Source organism: Arvicanthis niloticus, chromosome 23 (genome assembly GCF_011762505.2).
Source record: "Arvicanthis niloticus isolate mArvNil1 chromosome 23, mArvNil1.pat.X, whole genome shotgun sequence".
Lineage (NCBI taxonomy): Eukaryota > Metazoa > Chordata > Mammalia > Rodentia > Muridae > Arvicanthis > Arvicanthis niloticus.
The window spans coordinates 7009852-7025097 of NC_133430.1; the positions used below are offsets into that span (position 1 = coordinate 7009852).

The 15246-nt window shown below is 42.7% G+C and overlaps 2 protein-coding genes across 4 annotated transcripts in view; one reads left to right on the forward strand and one right to left on the reverse strand.

The window, feature by feature from the left end:
• The window catches only part of Ppp1r13b (protein phosphatase 1 regulatory subunit 13B), a 74842-nt gene that overhangs the window by 33879 nt on the left and 25717 nt on the right, over window positions 1-15246 (forward strand). For 2 of the 3 annotated variants that reach the window (XM_076921034.1, XM_076921035.1), the window contains exons 3-4: window positions 2837-2956; window positions 8098-8174. In XM_076921034.1, the coding sequence (XP_076777149.1) occupies window positions 2837-2956; window positions 8098-8174 (197 nt within the window). The remainder of the gene's footprint in view (window positions 1-2836; window positions 2957-8097; window positions 8175-15246) is intronic. The other variant, XM_076921036.1, reaches the window with a different exon arrangement.
• Window positions 14059-15246, reverse strand: part of Zfyve21 (zinc finger FYVE-type containing 21) — a 42375-nt gene continuing 41187 nt past the window's right edge. The window contains exon 6 of the mRNA XM_076921074.1: window positions 14059-14475. Within this exon, the coding sequence (XP_076777189.1) occupies window positions 14306-14475 (170 nt within the window). The 3' untranslated portion in view covers window positions 14059-14305. The remainder of the gene's footprint in view (window positions 14476-15246) is intronic.

Genomic DNA, 15246 nt, shown 5'->3' on the forward strand with positions numbered 1-15246 from the left:
AGGACCACACCCTTGATATTGGTTAAGCAAATAAAGCAGGGCTTGCCTACACATGGATGACAAATGGTTCAGAAAATAAGTCATCATATGCATTGTGGTGTAGCTCAAAGGAACATTTAGTGTAAAATAAGCAGTTTGGGGCTAGAGCGATGGCCCAGTGGAGCGCCCACTTTCTCTTACAGAGGATGCAGGTTTGGTTCCCAGCACTTATGGCTGCACACGATCCCTGTAACTCGGGTTTCACTGGGTCCAGCATTCTCTTTTGGCCTCCAAGGCCCTAGGTACACAAATAGTGCACATACATACGTGCAGACAAAGATACATACATGTAAAATAAAAATAAATACTTAAGAAATAAATGAAGACCAAACAATTTAAAGTAAACCAAAGCCTGGAATGATGTCTGCACATCAATAATCCCAGCACTTAGAAAGCTGAAGCAGGAGGATCATGGAGTCAAAGGAATCTCAACTACAAAGTGACACACTATCTCCAAAACCCAAAGAGTAGTAATGATGGTGACAAGAAGAAAGACTAGTAGTAGTGACGATGGGATTAACAGTGTGTGGCACCACTGCCCAACAAGATAGGCTGTCTCTAATGTGAACAAAGTTAATAACCTTGACATTCCCAGAAAATGTCCAAAGAGGAAGGCGACCTTTCCCAGAGTCATGCACTCAGGTCTAAGATGATGGATTACCATTTTAACATGAAGTCCATGAGACATTCCATCCCTGTGTTGGCACCTTTTCAGCAGATGCTCCTTGTCCCTCGTAGTGGGCCGGGGCGTCAGCCAGACTCTGGGCTGGGGCTCCTTTCCTTACATGTCCCTGAGAGTTTTCATCTTTCATATGTTCAAAGAATGAATCATCCCTTTTGATACAAGCAAAGTCAGTTAGGCAGTGAGATGACCACTTAATTCATTTATGAGATAATATAAATTCTATACCAAAACTGAGCAGGAAAAGTTGAGGCTAATCTTAGCTTGCGTGTCTGAGGCGGTGTCTCTCACAGCCCAGACAGGGCTCAAACTCCTGCAATGCAGAGAGTGGCGTGGACTTTCTAATCGCCTTCCCTTTCGTTAGTGCTGGAACCCTGCATGCTGCCTGTGCAGTGTAGGGTACACCCAGGGCTGTCTACAGGCAAGGCAAACATTCCTCCAACTGAGTCCCCTTAGTTTGAACATAGATAAGAAAATCCTAAATAAAATATCAGCTAATCCATTTCAACAGCAGTTGAAAAGTTGTTCGACATTTTAAGTCTGTTTATAAAGGAGAGTGCACTTGGTCCAAGCAAGACCTATTGGCTGCCTTCAAGATCAGTGTCTCGTTTCATTACCAGTTGAGTACAGTGGGTTTCTCCCTGTTCAATAAATGACCCTCTTTGAAGCCTGGAGGGCAGCTCATACTTGTTCCATTTGTCTCTGACTGTGGAAGCACACACCTGTTAGAACCAGGGGAAAAGAAGTGTTCTCCTTAGTCTTCTGCCCAGACATGTAATCTATTAAATCATCAGACAAACTCAAATTAGGATCATCCTGCAAATACCTGTCAGCTGCTCTGTGTTGTCATAGTTCTAAGGAACAGGACTGAGGAGCTGCTGAGGCCAGGGAGGTACACGCTTACAAATACGCTTTCATGGATGAGATTCTGTACAGAAAGGGAGCATTTGTGAGAAGCTGCTGAAATTCAAAGAAAGCCAGAGATGCAACAGTGGTCTGCCAGTATGAACTGCTTGGTTTTGACAATTCTACATTAGGGAGATTCAGATGACGGTATGTAGTACTGTCTTAGCAATTATTCTACTAGTGTAAAATAAAAAATTTTATGAGAGAGTATCTCACTAGGTAGCCCAGGCTGGCCCAGGACCTCCTATTTTTAAGGCTGGCTTCAAACTTGCCATCTTCTTACCTCTGTCTCAAGTGATGAGATTATAGACATGGCATCTAATCTAAAATTATTAATATTTCAGAATAAAAATTATTGAGAGATTATTGCTCAGTAGTTAAGAATACTTGCTGCTTTTGCAGAGGACCAGTGTTCAGTTCCTGTCACCATGTTAGGTTGCTGACAGCTTCCTTCTAACTCCAGCTCTCGAGGATACTGTGCCCTTTTCTGGCCTCCATTGGTACCTGAATACCCCTGCCCATACCTACACACAGACATAGACACACACACATAAAAAGAATTTTGAGGGCGGTGGTGGCGCACGCCTTTAATCCCAGCACTTGGGAGGCAGAGGCAGGCGGATTTCTGAGTTCGAGGCCAGCCTGGTCTACAGAGTGAGTTCCAGGACAGCCAGGGCTACACAGAGAAACCCTGTCTCGAAAAACAACAAAAAATAGAAACAAAAAAAAAAAAAAAAAGAATTTTGAAAAAGAAAAGATAATATGTGTGTGAAACAGAAAATCTAGGTTCTATAAATATGAGCTCAGTGTTCTGTGAGGCCCTGAGTTCAGTCCTCAGTACAGAACCAACGGGACCACAGCAGAGCACACTGCGGTGCTCAAGGCCTGTAGAAGCTTCATCGAGGAGTTGAGAGCAGTGGGAACAGAGATGCCCTGGAGTCCACTGTCCCCCTCCTGAATGCTGGAAATCTACCTTGCTGTGTATTACTGTGTTTGTATGTTGCCCCACTCGTCTTTGTTTTTCATTAATTCTGCTTGCTTATTAAAGTAAAATGTGGTGCTTGTAATGTTCTTGGATTCATGGGGGGTAGGTTTGAGGGGGAGACAGACACAGAGAGAGAGCAAGAGAGCACAGCGCTTGCTTTGGCTGGTGTGTGTGTCCTGTGTCCCTGTCTTTGTTTCTGGAGTGAACTGTAGTCTTTCTCCTAGAGCGCCCCATCCCCTATGACCACATGATGTATGAGCACCTGCAGAAGTGGGGGCCTCGAAGGGAAGAAGTAAAATTTTTTCTTCGCCATGAGGATTCTCCAACCGAGAGCAGTGAACAAGGTAGGTAAATGCTTTCGTCCTTATTCACGTGTTAACTTTCGTCATACTAGTTAATTTTAGAAAACATTATTCACACCTTTTCTTCCTGTACTCAAAATTGTTGAGAGAGAGAATGTATCCATGTGCCCTTGATGTCTGCTGTGCAGACTCACAACTGTATATGACATACTCACAAGTATGCCACAACTGTAGGCACCGACCGGCTCTGCTTCCTTCCAGGATATATCATTGGTTAGGTGATGCACTCAATATGATAATGTGTAAACATGTAATGTATGAAGGCATTAATTTTAATAAATACCACATACATCAAATATCCAAATTTTAAAACCTTGAAATAATAAAAAGGTTATGAGAGATGTTTCTAATTTTAGAGTGGACCAGGCTTTTCTTGGTATCATATCATACCATAAAAGACAAGACCAGCAAGTATGCTACTTAAAAACAAAGCCAGGCATGGTGGTACACTCCTTTAATTTCAGCACTCAAGAGATCAGGCAGGTGGATCTCTGAGCTCCAGGTCAGCCAAGGCTACATAGTGAATTTCTGTCTTAAAAACAAATAAAACAAAACAAAACCAGGCAGGCACGGTGGCTCATGCCTGTAATCCTAGAACTCAGGAGGCAGAGGCAGGCAGATCTCTGTAAGGTTGACGGCAGCCATGGGGACTCAGAAAAGCCCTGTCTTGAACTGTCCCCCCTTAAAAAAAAAAACCCAAAACAATAAAACATCACTACCATCACCATCACTACCAACAAACACAAATCAAACAACAAAAAGAAAAAAAACTGATGGCAGTAAGCATCCTGACAACATGGATGGATATATTTTCTTTTTTTGGTTTTTCAAGACAGGGTTTCTCTGAGTAGCCCTGGCTGTCCTGTAACTCACTCTATAGACCAGGCTGGCCTTGAACTCAGAAATCTGCCTGTCTCTGCCTCCTCCCAAGTGCTGGGAATAAAGGCGTGCGCCACTACTGCCCAGCTTATATTTCATTTCCATGTAAGAAGTCTTAGAAATTTACATGAAAAAAAATGTTTGGTAGAGAAGCAAGAGACCTTGTCTGTAAAGAAGTAAATACATACGTGCATGCATGCATGCATGCATACATACATACATACATACATGGATGCACACATACATTCATACAAACAAACATACATGCATGCATGTAGGCATAAGCACAAAGCTGGGCCAGAGAGATGGCTCATCAGTTAAGAACACTGGCTCTCTTGCAGAGGACTTGAGTTTGATTGAGCACTGACATGGTGGTTCACAACCATCTCTAGCTTAAGTTCATAGGGATCAGAAGCCTTCTTCCAACCTCTTTGGCTTGGTATGCACATATCATAGTATGCACACATGCATGTAGGCAAAACACATAAAATGAATAAATCTTAAAAAATAAAAAAGCACAAGGCCTTTTAACTCAGCAGTCTTCTTGTAGTTCTACATCCAACCTGTTCCTGAACCTGTACACAGTGAGGTACATACTGTACCCTGAGGGACCGTGAGCTGCAGGCTGTCCACGTGGTAAAGTGCTCTGCAGCTTGGACACTAAAGAAGCCCTGCTCTGACCAGGCCTGGGAATGTGTTCAGTAGAAGAAATGTGATACCAGGCAGTGTGCATATGGTGTTAGTGCTGCCTTTTGTGTGACTCAAACAAGAGTAACTGTGTCAGCACACATGCTTGTATGTATATGAAGCAGCTTTGGAAGGATATGTGAAAAGCTGGCAGAAGGGAACAGGATGCCTGCAGGACAGGAAGGGGCCAGTGTTAATTATAGACCTGTTTGTTTCTTTTGAATTTTGAACTGTAGAAATATATACATATTTAAGCTAAATTTTGCAAAAAATAAGGTGATTTTTTTCCTGAAACATAAACACTGTAGAGTTAAGAGATTTTTATTATATTAACAGTGATTATGAATGACTTTTAGTATTAATTATAAAATAAACTCAAAAGGAGGTAATTTTACAAAGAAGGATTCCTGTATTGCAAGTTACCCTCCTTCCTTCCTTCCTTCATTCATTCATTCATTGAATGGGTTTCTCTAACGGTCCCTAGCTGTACTGGAATCTTTTTGTAGACCACATCGGCCTCCAAAGTGCTTGAAGTAAAGATGTGTGCCACCACGCCTGGTCGCCATTCTTTATCTGTACTTTCTATTAAAGGGAATTGCTCTTTCTAGCTGAATTAGTGTTTGCTGTAAAATTAAATTTCTTTTTTCTTTCCTGCCAGGGGCCTGCCCTGGCCTTTAGAGTGAATGGTACTGAGGCAGGACATAGCGTTGGATGGAGGCCAAAGACTGATGATCTTTGGCCTTGTAACTCTCTCTTACTGCTCTGTGCTAATAAACACAGGGTTTTTCTTCTCTGACTCAAGGGCTTCTTACTGGCCAGGCGAGAGCCTTGGAACTCATTAACTCTTCATGAATCAGAGAGAAAAGAAAGTAAATGAAAGAAAAGCATTGACACAGACAACAAGTACAGACACACACACTCTGGTCAGGCCCAGCCACCTGTCTCATCAACACAACAAGTGTTCATGCATACTTACATAACATACACGTATACCTACATATGTATGTATATACATACATATAGACATACATATAGACAAATACACTTGCTAGATACGACTGAGCCCCAAATGCCACACTTTATTCCTTCTTTCTGGCCTTCCTATACCTTCTTAGACAAAGGTTCTTTAGAAAATTACCTCACAGATAAAATGTTACTCAAAGAAGAGTTACAGAAGGACATCAATAGTAAGTTCAAAGCAGTGTTTCATTCTCTAAGCTCATTATAAGTTCAGAGCCACAGTTTCACATGGCCTTGCTTTATCAGAGTGCACACCTGTGGCCTCATCCTTGGACCTGACCTGGAATGAGTGTTTTTCCTTGATCACAAATCTGTCCCAAGCCTGTTTTTCTTCTTAGTGCAATTTACGAAACCTCCTTGTATTCCTTATCATGCAGCCTTTACTAGCCATTCTGTGAGGAAGGGGCACATTCTACTCTTGATTCTAACTTTATTATTATATCTTTCTAGCAAAACAAAACCATCTCCTTAAACTTTCTTCTTAAAATTATTTGAATCAAACCAGGAATACTATAAAGTCATTAATTCATCTAAACACCATTAATTCATAAAAGTTCATCTTCATGTAGATCTGTAGGGAATTTGCTCAATAATGTGGGCTGATGCCCAAGAATCATTAGGCTGTAGTGACAGGAGAGGTCTGTCAGCAGTGAGACACAATCTTGGGATGACGTCTGTAAGGACACTGTATTCTTAGAGCTCACCCATCACAGGCCATGCAAAATGGTCGGCCATCTCCAGAAAGATGGCCTGCATGTCTTTAACCTTTCCTTGATGGCTCCTGACACTTTCTCTTTGTTGTTGTTGTTGTTTTTGTTGTTGTTGTTTTGTTTTGGGTTGGTTTTTTTTTTTTTTTTTTTTTTTTTTGACAAGGCTTTGCTCTGTAGCCTCAGCTGACCTGGTTCTCAATATGTAGACCAGGCTGGCCTCAAACTCATAGAGATCTGCCTGCCTCAGCCTTGAATATTAGACTTAAAGGCAGGTACCACCACGCCTGATAGTTTAAACACACTGTTTGTTTGTTTGTTTTTATACTTATTTTATTTACTTACTTATGTGTATGGGTGTTTTGCCTGCACCTGTGTCTGTGCACCACATACATGTTGGTGCTTTCAGAATCAGAAGAGTGTCAGATCCGCTGGAACTTATAGTTAGAGGGCTATGAGCCACCATGTGGGTGTTGGGTTATTAAACCCAGTGTATTCAAAAGAATAGCCAGTGCTCATAAGCACAAAGCCATCTCTCTAGCCCCTTTTGATAACAAGTCATGTTTGAGATTGAGTGAGTGTGTGTGTGTGTGTGTGTGTGTGTGTGTGTGTGTGTGTGTGTAATTAAAATACAAGAAGCAGCCCATGAAAAGACTTGATTGCAAAACATTTTTAATTGTACTAAGTCTTGGATTTCTTGGCCTGGTATTTTATACTTATTCTCAATAAATATGCAAATAAGTGAAAATTTGAAGAGTTGGTAGTTATATTTGTTATTTTTTTCTCATTTCTGTGGGGAAAATGACTGAGAGCCAAAGAGATGACTCAGCAGCTCCTCTCTCAGAGGAGCTGAGTTCAGTTCCCAGCATGAAAATCAGGTGGTTCACAACTAGGAGACACTCCAGTGCCGAGGGAATGCAGCGCCCTCTTCTGGGCTGTGTGAACACTCGCTGTGAACATACCAAATAAAAAATGTTTTTGAAAATTACAAAATAATGAAAAAAGACAAAAAGTGTTTTGGGGACTGGAGAGTCATCTCAGTGATCAGAGCAGAGCACATACTGCTTTTACAGAGGGCCTGAGTTGAGTTCCCAGCACCCAGCCACATCTGCCTGTAAGTCCAGTTCCAAGGGCATCTGGTGCCTTCTTATGGCCTTCATGAGTGTTGCCCTCATGTGCATGAGTCCACACACAGACACTTACACATACAATTAAAAATGAAGAGTTACATGTGGTGGCACACACTTCTAATTCCAGCACTTAGAAAGCAAAGGCATAGAGAGGAGGGTCTCTATGAGTCTACATGGCAAGTTCCAGGCCAGCCAAGGCTATATAATACAGCAAGACCTCATCTCAAAAAACAAAAACAAAACAAAATAACAATAATGATGATGATTTTTAAATCTGGAAATAAGTGCAGTACTCATGCATGAAACTCTCAAAAATATAAAATAAAAATCTAGAAAAGATAGCTGACAATGTTTCTTTTGGCTTTCAATTTACAAAGACAGCTGTCTGTCACGGTGGAAAGGGCATGGTGGGAGAGCTGCTCCAGCTGTGGGGTCAGGAGTGAGGCATTGCTCACACTCAGGAAGCAGAAGGCGAGCGCTAGTGCCACCTCTTTTCTTCCTCTGTCTCCTTCAATCCAGAAACCCAGACCATGGCACAGTGGGACACACATTTGGGGAAGGTCTCCCAGTCTCCCCACTTTAGTTAAACCTTTCTGGAAACCCCCGTCATAGGCACACACAGGTGGTTTTGTGGTGTTTATAACCCAGTTAGCAGTGTGGGAGAGCAGTCACAGTGCACTTCATTCTCTCATCCCTTTAGGTGCTCGTCAGACCCAAGAGCAGAGAACTCAGAGAAGTGCAATAAATGGACCTGGAGAAAAACGCACTGAAAATGGGGTAAGTCATGTGAACTAAACTGAATGTGTACGTGTGCGTGCACGCGTGTGTGCATGTGTGTAGTGGCCATGTGTTTATGCAGGTACTTATGTTATTGGGCCTATAGAGGTCAGAGGACAACTGCAGTGTCGTCTCTCAGGACCTGTCCACCTTGTTTTTTGAGGTCTCTAACTGGCCTAGAACTTTCTAAGTAGGCCGGGCTGACTTGTCAGGGAGCACAGGGTTGGCCCTTGTCTCCCTTCCCAGCACTGAAACAAAGAATTGGACAGAGTGCTGGCTCCATCTCTGCAGTGTAGATGCTCTGATTACTGTCAGGATTGAGGGACAGAGTAGGTGAAGGGGAGAGAACGCCAGCCCTTTGTAGCATTGGGCAGTGGGCTTGAAGTTACAGGTGGGTCATATGAAGACTTCCTTTTTAGGAATATTGTGTGCATGGAGAGAACAAGGGGATAGGGAAAATTTATCTCTGATCTTTTTTGAAAATTTTATAACTTTTTCAAATATTTTAAGACTAGAGGACTGGTTTGTTTCTTTCCGCTCTGAAACTAAGCAGACATTTAACCTTGGGCAAGTGTGTATGTGGCCTCGTTAGATGTTAGTAAGAAGGGCAGAGGGAACCTGGCTGTACACTGCTGTATGATTTGCACACTGGCCACAGTTGCCTCACCTCCTAGCTGCTTACTGACATGCTGGTTTTGTTGGTTTACCTCTGTGAATGCACAGGTTGAGGATCGCGTATTCAGAGGCAAAAATCTCATAGATTTTCAGATTGGAAATACTTGCATAGGCTTCACTGATTGAATACCCTTAATCCAAGAGTACTAGATTTTGAGCTTTTGGACAAGTGAAATCTAATCTGAATTACCACTGCTGCTGCCACCCTTCTTCCTCCTCTTCTTCTTCTTCCTCCTCTTCTTCTTCCTCCTCTTCTTCTTCCTCCTCCTTCTCCTCTTCCTCAGACTTTTAATTTTATGCATAAGTGACTTGCCTGCATGTATGTATCTATATATGTACACCATATGCGTGACCAGTGCCCATGAAAGCCAGAAGAGGGCTCTGGATCACCTGAAACTGAAGTTTCAGACCATTGTTAGCTGCCTGTGGGTGCTGGGATCCAAGTCAGGTCCTCTGCAAGAGCAGCGAGTGCTCTTAATAGATGGACTTGCTCCAGCACCAAATCTCTGCTTCTTTGAATCACCTGACATCCATCTTTGTAAAAGAAGGATACTAGCCGCCTACTCCTTCCTCATCTTCCCTCTTCCAACATTGTAAGCAGTATGTAGCTTATATTGTCAAGGTTGACAATATTTATATACGTGTATCTAATTCTAACTAGTTACCATTTTAGACTTTGTCTATAGAGTGTTCTGGGCTGTAATTCAGTTGTTAAGAGTGTTTGCCTAGGATGTATGAAGTTCTGGGTTCTGTCTCCACCACCATACAAACCAAAACTGGTGTCACATGCATATAACTTCAGCAGCAAGGCGCTAAAGACAGGAGGGTTCAAGGTCATCCTTGACTATATTGTGAGTTGAAAGCCATCTAGGATAGGTGAGAACCTGACCTGAAGGGGATGGGAAGGAGACAGAGAAGGAGGGAGGGAAGGAGGGAGGGAGGGAGGGAGGGAGGGAGGGAGGGAGAAAGGGAGGAAGGGAGGGAGGGAGAGAGGGAGGGAGGGAAGGAGGGAAGCCAGGCATGGTGGTACACCTCTTTAGATACAACTATTGAGAGGCAGAAACAGGCAACTCTCTCTGAATTTAAGACAAAGGCCCCTATGAGGAGAGAAGGGGGCAAGGAGATAACTAACAGCAGGTAGATAGCCAACATAGAATCTGCCTTCGTTACTTCTCTGGTGTGAAGACATATCATAATGAAGGTAATACTTCAAGTGAAGTATTTACTTGAGGGCTTGCTTACAATTTAGTGGGTGTCCATGACCATCAAGGTAGGCAGCATGGTAGCAGCAGAGGCATGTGGCAGGAGCACTAGCTAAGAGCTTGCTTCCTGGTCCACAAGTTAGAGCAGAGAAAGACTGCACCCAGCAGTGGCTTTTCAAACCCTAAAACCCACCCCTAATGGCATGCTTCTCTAACAAGGCCACACCTGCTCCAACAAGACCACACCTTCTAATCCTTCCCAAAACAGTCACCAGCTAGGGACCAAGCATTCAGATGAATGTGGCGATGGGGGAGACATACTCATTCAGACCACCACAGAGACAGATTTCTAGTTTGTTTTTAGAAAACGTGTGTGAGGGGGTGTAAGTATATGGTGTGTGCATATGTACATGTAAGTATTTGTGTGAGTACAGGTCAGAGGCAGCTGTAGGTATTGGTCTTTACCTTTTGTTGTCCCCTGCTGCTTATAGCAGACTAGCAGGCCTGCTAGCTTCCCACTTCCCAGGGTCCTCCTGTCTCTGGCTCTTACATTTCTGTAGGAACCGATGGGGTTACAACTATGCTCTACATAGGCTAGCTTTTATGTGGGTTCTGAGGGTTCAAACTCAGGTCCTCACACTTTGTGGCAAGTGCTTTACTCACAAACCCATCTTCCCAGTCCCATATTTTTTTCCATTTGTCTTCAATGTTGTATTTCCTTTTGCCACTCATAGCTGTGCTGGTGTCTTCCTTACACTCCGTCTCTAGTGATCACTTCACAGGTCCTCATCTGACATTTTTGTTCATTCTAAATCTGGAGTTGTGCAGAAACCTCTTAACTGTTTCAGGAAGTCTGTCTGTGTGTCTGCCTGTCTCTGTCCCTCTGTTTCTCTGTTTCTCTCTGCCTGCCTGCCTGCCTGCCCCTCCCTTCCTTCCCCCTCCCCCTTTCCCTCCCCCTCCCCCTCCCCCTCTCCCCTCCACACACACACACACACACACACACACACACACACACACACACATTCATCCCTACCCTATTTTTGAGGTAAGGTCTCACTGTATCCCAGGCTTACCTCAAACTTGCTATGTAACCAAGACTGATCTTCACCTCCGCTCCTCCTGTCTTTACTCAGAGAGCACTGGTATTACAGGCCTGTGCCGCGACTGGCAGCTCTTACTCTAAGATTTCCTGACACAGCTCGGTGTAGCAGCACATGCCTATCTTCCAAGCCCCAGGGAAGTAGACGGTAGCTTGCTTGAGTTCAAGCTAATCCTTGGCTACATCGTGAAGCTCCAAGCTACCTTGGGCTACATAATGAGACTGTCTCAAAATAGATAGATGGACGGTTGGATGGATAGCTGCTTGGTGGAATTTCTGATTGTGTAGATGTAGTGGGATCTAAAGCGGTCCTTATGTGACTGTTCCTGTCACATGTCATACGCTCCAGGCTACATAAACTCCAGGACACAGGCACACATCACTGTAAGAATTCAGAATTAACAGCATAGTTTTGAAAATTCTTTTTTTTTTTTACATTTATGTGTGCGCATGTGTGTGCGCGCATACGTGCACGCACGTGTCTGTGTGTTAGTGTATATGCTATAAGAGTATGTGGAGGCCAGAGGACAACTTGAGGAGTCAGTCCTATGCTTCTGCCATGTGGGTTTCAGGGTTTGAACCCAGGGTGTCAGTCTTGGTGGCTAGTGTTTTTACCTGTTGAAAATCCCTTTGAGTTCTAAGATTCACCATGATCTAAGCTTCAGGGATGGTAATGTAAGATGAGTGATGGAATAGCATTCTTACGCATAATAAAGGAAGAAGGCTGGTTTTTATAGGTCTGTGATGTTTACTTCCTTGTTAAGAGCAACAAAATTTAGACCAGAAGCGAAAATTAAAGTGCGTTTATGGAGCTGGAGAAATGGCTCAGCAGCTAAGAACACTGGCTGCTATTCCACACTATCCAGGTTCAATTCCCAGCACCCACATGGAGGCTAACAACCGTCTGTAACTCCAGTTCCAGGGGATCTACCACTTTCTTCTGGCTTCTGAGGGAACCACATTCATGTGGTACACAGACATACAGGCCGACAAAACACTCAGACACATAAAATAAAATAACTTTTTAAAAGTGTGTCTGTGTTCCTTTAAAGAGTAATTAGAAGAAAGTCTGAGATCCTGTCTAGAGAACTAACTGCTGCAAGCATCACATCAAAGATGGTTTAATATACTTTATAGCATGCACACCTGCCTTTTAATCCTGTGATGCATTGCCTTGTAATGCACTTCATTGTCTCCAAAGCACTTTTACATGCATTTCTAAATTAACAAGATGTTAGGAATACTTTTCCCACAATTTCTGTGTTTTGGATGGAGCAGTTGCATCTTAATGTTCTGTGTGTGAGCTGAGACAAGGAAGAACAGACAAATAGCAGCTGTGAGGGAGAAGGATGTGTGGGTTGGAGTACGGCGGGACACTGGACCGCTATGAGTCATGCCCATTAGCTGTTCAAGCAAGGGCTGGGGAAGTTCTCTACAGCCTGCAAGTCAGCAGGACAGGCTGCTCTAGGCAGTGATTGACTGCCACACAGATACTTGGTTTACTGTCTCTTGTGGGCCCTGTGTACGGCTCTAAAGATCATGGGTTCTTTGATTCGATACAAGTGCTCACACATATGACTTACTATGGAAAGACACAGTGCGTGGTAAAGTGTGTTCTTTGGTAGAGTCCTGGATGTCCTTAGTCCTGCTTCCTCAGCCACCCTTGCTGAGAAAGCCACCTCCTGCTTTACTGACAGATGCCCAGCATGCTGCAAGGCCACTAGATTCTGTTTCCTCTAAGTTACAAGTATAGCTCATAGTTAGGTCTATGATCTATTTCAAGTTAATTTTCCTGTATGGTAAGGTAGAACTGCAAATTCACTCTTTTTCATTGTTTTATTATTTGATAAAAAAATTACTATCTTTTCACCTAAATTGCCTGATATTTGATCAATTGAATGTAAATGTCAAGATTGACTTTTGGAAGCTGTTACTAGTGTGGTCACTCAGTGTTCATTTTTCCTGTGGTACTGAGGACATGGTTGTGCATGTCAAATGACAGTTGTCTAGGAAAGTAATCTCGACGTTGACTACTCTAGGTAGAGGTGGGGTCAGGCCAGCATCTGACTGCTTCTGAAGCAGAGTTTGCTTAGTCTGCCTTGTTGTGGATAGACGCCTGTTGTTTTATCCCTTGCCAGCAGTTGATGTCACACCTCTGCCTGGGAAGCTCATCCAGGGTCACTTGTGGCTCGGGCTCTGCTCAGTACCATCCAGTCCCCAGCTGCTTCTGTACACCTACTGTGTATGGATAGTCCATGATGTCAGGGATCTCTTTACTTTCATTTAGTGGCATTTGGGATTTAATGAAATTAGGAGTAAATAGTCCTCTGTTTATGAGTGAGGCCATATAAATTTATTCTTTGTCAGACTTACTGGTTCTGAGGATTAGCATCTATTAATAATTCTATAAAGTTCCTTACGGGCATTTCATCATTAGATTTTTTTTTTTGTTTTGTTCTCCTTGGCTCTTAAATTTCCTTTGCTTTGTGTTGTGTTCTACATTCTTTAATAAAGAGACATTTTTCAGCCAGTGAATTTGTCTTCAGCTATATCTGTTTGGTAGTTTACATAAAAGGTGGTCTTAATATTTGTAATAAAAAAACAAAAACAAATCCAGGAGGACATACTTGAGACTCATATGCTCAATGATTAACTTATACTAATAACTTAATATACTAAAGATATAAAGAATTCTGAAAACCAAATAATTTTTATTCATGTTTTTATTTTTTAGTCAATATTTTTATACATTTAATCATGTTTTTCTCCTCCCCAACTCCTCCCAGATCCTACCCACCTAACTTTATATTCTCTCTTATTCTCTCTCTTAACAAATGGGAAAAACCCACAAAACAAGCAAACAAACAAACAAAAAAATAAGACAAAAATGCCAAAGTGAAACATAAAGTTCACCAAAAAAAGTGGCATTTATTTTGTAATTGTGTTCAGCATCATTAGTGTTCAGGAAAATACAAACTAAAATCATTCGAACATCCAGTGCTAGAAGGTTGATAGAGCAGGCTTGACCTGGCATGGAGAGGAGAGGCAGGAATCGGATGCACTGCTGGGGGTTGGGGTGTAGACGCTGTAGTCTGCAGAGCATTTGGCAGCTTGGGATTTCAATGTCAGTCTGCCATATAAACAACACTCTGCTGCTACAGAGAGAAGCCAGTCTTTGTACAGACGTGAGTGTGGATGGCTATAGCAGCTGCTGGAGAGCCATATCCAAGATGGGCAAAGCCCAGGGGCAGATGCCGGCTCCGGGTTTCTTTTGTTGCCCAAGGCTCTGCCTTCTGTTGATTGCTCTCTTTGCTCAGTGAAGCTTCTAAGAATGGAAAAACACCCATATGCATAAAATAAATTAATTAGAAATTCAAAATAAGTATGTTTAATCTTGTATTTGGATGGTTACCATGAGTGCAGCTCCAGGCATCCTGTTAGCCATGATCTTGGAAACAGTCACTTGCCCTGGTACTTTGCCTGTGGTTCTCATTAGAATCCACATGCACTGGGTTTTTGCTGCAGGTTCTTCTGTGTGGCCCTGGATGTCCTAGAATGACTCATAGAAGTCTCTCTACTGGGATTAGAGGTGTCCTCACTGTGCCTGACACTGGCTAGCTCACATTCTCTCTCTTTTTATACATTTGTTTGCTTGTTTTATGTGAATGAGTGTTTTGCATGCATGTATATCTGTGCACCACATGTGTGCTTGTTGCTCATGGAGGCCAGAAGAGGGCATCAGATCCTCTGGAGCCAGAGTTACAGACAGTTGGGAGCCACCACATGAGTGGCGGAACTAAATCCCAGGTCTTCTGCAAGAACAAGTGTTTCCAATTTCTGAGCCATCTCTTCAGCCCCCTTTTTTTGTTTCTTATTCATTGTGAACTATCAATACAGAAAAATGTATAAAATGTGCCGTTTACACAGAGGCTCTTAGGATGACCAGTCAAACTTAGAATTTCTCAATTTAGTCTTTCTAAACCAATCCTATGTTGTTTGTTTTAGCTTTGCAGACACTTAACACAAGATGTTTGGTGGTGGTAACTTTTAAACTTCTGCTCAGATTTCTCAGGTTGTTTTAGAGGAAGAAATATAA